Below are 7,598 nucleotides of genomic sequence, written 5' to 3' on the forward strand. Positions count from 1 at the left end.
AGCCAGGGCTTGTGCTGGGCTCCAGGCTCATAAAGATGCATTGGCCCAGATCCTTTCTCCAACAGATTCTATCCAAAGATCTGGGCATGTAACTTGTTCAGTGCCTGTTGGGTGGAAAACACACAAATGTTTAAGTTACAAATATCTGAATTTTCAGGGTGAGCTGAAAAAATACTTGGCTTTACACACAAAGTGTTGATTTAATCCTTTTCTTGAATTTTCCTTTAGCACTGGGCATAGACAGTTCCCCACAGAGTAACCCTTGCGTGCACATTAGGGGACCTTGAGGCTCACATCATCTTTGCGTGAAGACAGTGCAAGGCCAGGTAGATGGGGAGAGGGGTTGGATGCAGAGTTCAGTTGTGGGGACACAATAGGAAGGCCAGGGCTTTGCATGTGAAACATTTGGGTGAGAGTTGAAATAAGAAATTCACTGTATATTTTGAAAATATATACTTGTCAATGCTGCTGATGTGAAGAAATTAAGTTACATAATTAATGTTGAATGAGATAGACATTTTATAGCAATTATTATGGCATTTGAAACTAATGTTTTTAACATTAGGTAGGGCCATGGAGGAGGTATTTTATCTTAACATAAAAGATTATCTTAGACACATTCTAAGTGAAGAAATCTAGATAAACAAATCTGAGTCATTTTAAGGAATAAAATAGAAGTATTGTATATCAAAGTAATTTTTTGCTTTTCATTAAACATTTTTATTTTGTCAGAGAGACATGATTTCATTATTTCATATTTTATAACATTATAGCTATCTACATATGTTCAAACATATACAATAAATGAAATATATATATTAATAGATATGTATATTAAGTTATAAAAAACTTGTTTGTTTTTAAAGCTACCATCTAATATCTGAAGCTTTGGGTTCTTATAAGGAATTTAACCTCTTTTTAGTTTATTATGATTTTTAGTAATAATTATGCTTATTTATAGCTGTTCAGTTGATATAGGAAGGGAAATTTATTAGTAGGTAAGGCACACAGAAGTGAACAAAACTAAATATGATGGAAGACAATTGCAATGTGTTTACTGAAAGAATCTTTGATTTTAGATAGAAGATGTTGGACAAATTCATAGGCATATGCATGGAATTTGATTTGTGAGACTATTTTCTTGATTGGACAAATCATATTTTAAGTTGTTTTGACCACTGATTTCCAATGTATTCGAATTCTGGGGTGGGGTGAAATGGATGCTTTTCAAATGATTTAGAATTATCATGTGTGCTTTGCTTAGATTTCTTTTTTCATAAACCCAGGAAGTGACAACTTTTCTTTAAAACAGATAATTATGCCATATTTTTAAATTCAAGGTGAAGTCTTTACCTAAATCTATCTATATATATAAAAGCCTAAGTGACTGTTTGACTGGTAGCTATGATGCACACTGACCAGCAGGGGGCAGACACTCAATGCACAGGCATGGAAACATGGAGCAGACTGATGAATCTCAGAGGGAAGCGGGGAAGGGGGAAGGGGGGACGAGATTAACCAAAGATCTTATATGCATACTAGAGGCCCTGGTCTGCAGGAATGGGGCCGGAACTGGCACTCCAACATTCCCTGAAGGGTCCCAGATTGTGAGAGGGCACAGGCCAGGCTGAGGGACCCCACTGGTGCACGAATCTGTTCACCAGGCCTCTGGTGCTTTAAAACGTTTTCTCTAAGTAGGCTGTAACTCTCATTTCTATTGTTGGCATCAGGTAGAGTCTGGCTGGGAAATATGATGTGCAAACCATGGACTTTTCCCCTGAAGGCAGCCACTGGGATTGGTCCACAGGGCCAAGTTAGGTCTCTAGCTGATCTCACTGTGGCCTGGCGGCTGGCTGTATCCTGGGAATCTTACATTTGGTTTTGATTGAACACAGCAGGCATTGATGCTGGAGGCATGTAAGGCCTAACTGGACATGGAGCCTGTGGGGGCTGGCAGGGAAACTCTCCTCTCTCCCAGCTCCATTGCCCTGCCAGCCAGCTCCAGAAAGCCTGGGTAACTCTTCAGTTTCTAATTTTCTCAGGGTTTCGGGGCTAAAAAGATGCCTAGAAAGCATATGTGTTTCTCTGCTCAGAAAATCCCAGGATCTCACAATCCATATGTAGAAGAGGTTGATAGAAGATTATTCTCTGGAATCTTCCAAAAGGGTCTGAGAAGCATCTTTGGAGCGCAGAGAACTGAAGGATAGAAGCACAAGAGATATTTTCTGCACTCATTTGTTTTAGCTGAAAAGAAAGACTGACACAGGACAGCCCTGGCTGACCATGTAGATGGTGTCACTGAATATCTAATTTCTGATCTGCAGCTTGGAACTACTGGAGGCTAGGTAGCTGACTCAGGGTGAGTACCTTCAGATACCTCAAGAAAATGAGGTCACCCAGTTGGTTGCTAACAGATCTTTCTTCTGTAAGTGGAGTGGGAAGAAGAAAACTGCTTGGTCATTTGGTCACTCATTTTTATACACTAGTCCCTGGATGCATAGGGATAGAGGGAAGGTGGCCATGACTTTGACTCTGACCCTTGCACTAGTCTATATATATAAAAGCCTAAGTGATGAGCCGCCCGGCAGATCGGCCAGTAGCAATGACATGCAATGACCAGCAGGGGGCAGATGCTCAATGCAGGAGCTGCTGCGCTGCAGTGACTTGGCAGCTGCAGTTCTTGGGTGATACACCTGGAACCAGAGAGGAGGGAGCCCGACTCTGGGGTGTGTCACCTGAGAACTGCCCTCGCAATCTGGGACCCTTTGGGGGATATCAGAGAGCTAGTTGTGGCCCAATCCCCTCAGGCCAGGCCGAGGGACCCCACCGGTGCACGAATTCATGCACCTGGCCTCTAGTGTGATAATAAATTGATAAATTGATACTACCTAACAGTTATTGAGCTAGGTTCTTTAGCACTCAGATATATTAATCCATCTAATCTTTACAATCACCTAATGAAGTGGGCACCAAGGTGATCCCTTTTTCACAAATGAGAAAACAGAGGCAGAGAAAAGATCAGCACCTTAACTAGGATCACAGGTTTTCTAAGAGCAGAGCCAGGTTTTATCCAAGCATCTGACCCAGGAGTCTGCTTCTATGTGATGTAGGGCTCAATGGTCACATGGGAGGGGCTGGGAGAGCAGGAAAAGGAAAGTAATTCTCAGACGAAGGAATGGCCAGAGACTGCGGTCATTGCCCAGGGAATGGGTAATAAATAAAGAAAACATGTGCTTTTACCAGTGTAGGGTTGCTGAGGCCTCATCTTTTAGAATTAGCACTTCCCGTGTTGGTCAGCAGAACCCTGGTTGGCGGCCCAGGAGGGTTGGGAGTGTGAGGGAGAAGCATCGTCCTGGTGGGGATGGCTGGATGTGGTCGGACATCCTGTGGCCTTGACAACTCAGTTTCAGGTGGCTTCAAAGATCATCACTGAATAATCCCATGATCTAAGCAAGGGCTCAGAAACTGTTGGAGTCTGAAATTGAAATCCAGTTCTTTTAATAGGAAGAACACGGGTGGAACTGAAGATGTCTGTGTGGTTCAGAGGATATGTTACTGAGTTCAGGCTGAAAGGACCAAGGAGGACAAGAAAAACGTCTTCTCAGGACACACATGATAGAGAGGGATGAGGACCAGTAGTAAATAGTGTTAGGGAATGAGATCCCGGGATAAACTGAGGCTATTGAAGGGAGCAGAGGAGGACAAAGGGCTCATGTTGGTTGGGAGCACAGAGAACAAAGGCTGCATAGACCCACTGGCTGCCAGGGCAGCTTGTCATGGAAGAAGAAAGAGGAAGGCGCAGCTTCACTTTTCCAGGGACAGAGACCCGTCTCTCAGTTTGAAAGGGCATTGGTGGGTCCAGGTGGGAAAGGAGGAGTGAGGCAGTGCATGTGGTCACCTGCCCCAGAACTCCCTGGCCAGGGCATGGAGTGACCCTAGAGATGACATCACATTTCTGCAGAGGTCATCTGAGAGGCCTTGGGGTACAAGACAGAGGTGCATGGAGCCTGGAGCTGGATGAGACTCAGTGTCTGATGCTGACTTGGAAAAGCGCCTGGGAGTCTGTCAACAAGAAGAGATGAGCAGTGAGGTTAGCAGGGGCTCACTGGACAAGCCATGTCAGACTCGCATCACTTTCCATCTGAGAAGCTCAGATCTGATGACTGTGGCACACAGAGTGGCCTGGGCTTAGATGGGGCCGCAGCAGAATTTGGCAGGACATTCTCTGCACTTGCCTGAGTGATCTTACCCAGCAGCGCAGACACATGGGAGAGGTGACCCTCAGGGGGGCTGAGTCATGCCAGAAGTCCCCATCAGCATCTTCATTTGCTTTTTTGCTTCCTCCTCCATTTCCTGCTCCTCCTCATTATTATTATTTTTATGTTATATAATCTCCTTTTCTTCTTCCTGCTTCTTCTCATTATTAAGATTTGTCTTGTAGCACTGATGGAAAGTAAAATTGGTTGGATATCTAACACAGCAGTGAGCAGAGTCCGGATCCACAGTGTCTCAAAAAGCTGGAGGTGCAGCGCTGAGCTTAGCAGCCTGGTATTGGGCAGATTGAAGATGAATGCAGTTGAGTTGAGACAATGCAACTTTCCTCAGATGGTTGCTGTGAAAAGTCCATGAAGTAAGGTGATTGAGCCTCTGGCACGGAGACACTTATGTAGCCAATAAACAATGACGTCTATTTTTATATCATGAAGGATCCTGGTAGCAAAATATTCCATCCTGCAGTCAGGCCACATATCCAAAAGTTCAGTGCTGAGGAGAGGGTTGTCACGTCTGTGGCTCAGGGCACTCTGGACAAGTCTGGCAACAGGGCCCACACATCTGTGGCTGGCAGAGGCCACCTGAGCGGCGAAGGAGCCCAGTGGGGGTGTCTGCAGAGGAATGCGAGGGGCAGCAGGACCACAGGGAGGCATCGATAATACTGTCCACAACAAAATAAAATTAAGTTAAATAAAAAAAGAAGGGCTCAGATCCCCTGGAAGCAGTTTGGGGCATGTGAGGCTGACATGGGTAGTGCAGCCAAAGCGGGCTTTGGGGACACACTCTTGGGTTTCAACCCCAGCTGCACCTCCTACTTTCAGGGAACTTCGGGCAGGGTGTGTAGCTTTCCAAAACTCGAGTCCACTTGTCTGTGAAAATGGGTGAGGATGGAAGGAGGTGACACGTGCGAAGCACCTATCGTGGACTCCTGCCCCCAAGATGGAGGGAGGAGAGAGTGCCTGCGCTTCCTTTCCATGTGGGCAGGAGGCAGGGCAGGAGGAAGCAGCTGACATGAGCCCACGTGGTACTTATGCGTAACAAGCCCGCGCAAGTGCCTGTGAGGAAGCTCAGTGCCTGCGGTCAGGTCCTCCTGGGCCTGCGGAAATCGTTTCTAATATGAAAACTTGGAGTGTGGCCCAGCAGCACTGCTTGCTGGCTGAGTGGGTGTTGGAGATGGGTTTCCCCATTTCTAGAACTTGCTGGTGGAGCTGATGAGGGAAAGGCAGGGAAGAGTGCCTCCCCAGCCGGGCTGAGGGCACCCTCTCCTCTTCAATGCCACCCTCACATATGCCACCGTATATGTCCCCTCAAAGCCTCGAGAGCCTACGGAAGCTGGATCATCTGAGCATGCCCAGCGAGTGGGCACAAGAGGACAGCTGCCAGTTGCCAGATGAGCAGAAGAAAAGTAGGTGGATTAAGGTGAGGACAACCCAGTGTTGGCACTTTCAACGAGAGGAGACAGACGGGAGGACTCCCACTAGTTCCGGGGAGGGACCAAGCACAGAGGTGGCTGACCCCCCAGGTGTAGTAGTGGAAGCCAGGTACAGCCCCACACTCACCCTGCCATGCCTGGGTATTTATTGCTTCAGCTTTTATCTCTCTGGACGCCTGTACCCGCAGGAGCTCCTGTCCCCAGGTGCTTAAAGTTCTTGGCATTTCTGAGGATTTGGGGGGGATTGGCATGCTGTGTAGCAAGAAATGCAAACTCCCCTAAATCAACATGCAAACATGTTAGAGCTGCCCACAAAGTCAGAACTGGCTGGTGGATGCCTTGTGTGCTCCGTTAATGCAGTCGCTGCTGCCTGGATGCTGACAGGTGTGGAAACAGTACTGAGTCACGCCTCTGGGTGGCAGCATTGTGCAGTATTGTCCTTCCCTGATGGAGAACTGGAGGTGAAAGCAGGTGGCATAAAGCTCTGAGACTGGGTGAGTGTGGCATCTATAGTAGTCGGGATTCTTTGGATGCAAACAACTGCCTGTTGCTTCCTCTCTCTGCAGAGGCCTGTGGTCCAAGTGTGGCTGGCCCACCCATGGGGAGCTCTCCAATCTCATAGCTCTTCCCTGAAGACGACACCTGTGGGAGTGTCCACCTTGCTGAGCTGTCCTAGGTCCCATTAGTCCACATGGCTGCTGGAAAGGGGGCCCTGCAAACCCGGGGCTGCAAGCCAGTGCTGCTGGAGCAAACAGAGCACCCGGGCTCCAAGGCTGCCCTCAGCGGTGGTGGCCCGGAGGAGGCCGGCGCAGAGCTGGCACGATCAACACCCCCAGGCGAGCTGAGACTGGGGAAAGCACTGGCCCGGACGGTGCTCTGGGAACAAGAGCAGAGCGCCTTCATGGAGATGCCTCATCTCAAGAAAAGGCTACAGGGCATGTGGGCCAAGGAGAGGGAGCATGATGACTCCACAGGCCAGCCTGGCCCTCGGCAGCTGACGCAGGACATCCCTAGGGACCCAGCTGGCAGCACCGTCTTCTCCGCATGGCCCAGCAGCGCTGGAAGGAAGCAGAGAAGTGCCTTCAGCAAACCAGCCAGGTGCCCATCAGGGAGACCTGGGCCGGCCTCTCTCTTCCAGGCAGGCAGACCTGCAGATGCCCTGGGGGAGCTGGTGGGACCCATGCAAATAGTAGACATCCCTTGCTGGCCTAGACGTTCCAATTCCAAGGTTTCGGTGAGTGATTTCTGGAACCTGCAGATGCTGCCACAAAATGCTGCTCTCGGCAATGCTTCCGCGGGTGCCCCCACGCTGTGGCTAAAGCATGCCATGGCCCAGATACCCACAGCCTCCGCTTCCTCCTCGGTCTCCTGGGCCCTCCTACCATCTGCGTTCACGTCCCTGGGCTTGGCCACCCAGAACTGGTGCGCAAAGTGCAACCTCTCCTTTCGCCTGACCTCTGACCTGGTTTTTCATATGCGGTCCCACCACAGAAAGGAACATGCGGGGCCTGACCTGCATTCTAAGAAGCTGAGAGAAGAAGCACTCATGTGCCCCGTCTGCCGTGAGTACTTCCGGGAGCGCCACCATCTCTCCCGGCACATGACTTCTCACCGCTGACAGGTGGCTGTGGGCTGGGCGTGGTAAGGAGCACGACTCCCCCGGGGCGCCACGCAGAAAGCTGTCCGCAGCGTCTGCAGGGCGTCTGCTTTGGGATGCGCCCACGAACGACTCCGTCATAACTGAAAGAGGGAGTCCTTGGCTGGGATGTGTTTTGAAGTAAATAAACTCATGAAATAAAGTGATGCGCTTTGCTAACCCAGGGTGTTGGGACTACTGGGCGCAAAGTGCTTCCACCATCTTCCAGAGGGGGCCGCCCTGGCACCACACCCGGGC

At 49.2% G+C, this 7,598-nt stretch overlaps 1 protein-coding gene across 1 annotated transcript; it reads left to right on the forward strand.

The window, feature by feature from the left end:
* Positions 1 to 6,395: 6,395 nt before the first annotated feature.
* ZNF488 (zinc finger protein 488) lies at positions 6,396 to 7,322 on the forward strand. Its single transcript, XM_023746256.1, has one exon. It carries the CDS (start codon positions 6,396 to 6,398, stop codon positions 7,320 to 7,322), a length of 927 nt encoding a protein of 308 aa, XP_023602024.1.
* Positions 7,323 to 7,598: the final 276 nt, after the last annotated feature.

Source organism: Myotis lucifugus, unplaced genomic scaffold, assembly GCF_000147115.1.
Source record: "Myotis lucifugus unplaced genomic scaffold, Myoluc2.0 scaffold_643, whole genome shotgun sequence".
Lineage (NCBI taxonomy): Eukaryota > Metazoa > Chordata > Mammalia > Chiroptera > Vespertilionidae > Myotis > Myotis lucifugus.

What these genes read in the sequence shown, in the direction of transcription:
- ZNF488 (XM_023746256.1), top strand. Translation starts at nt 6,396, where the DNA reads ATGGCTGCTGGAAAGGGGGCCCTGCAAACCCGGGGCTGCAAGCCAGTG.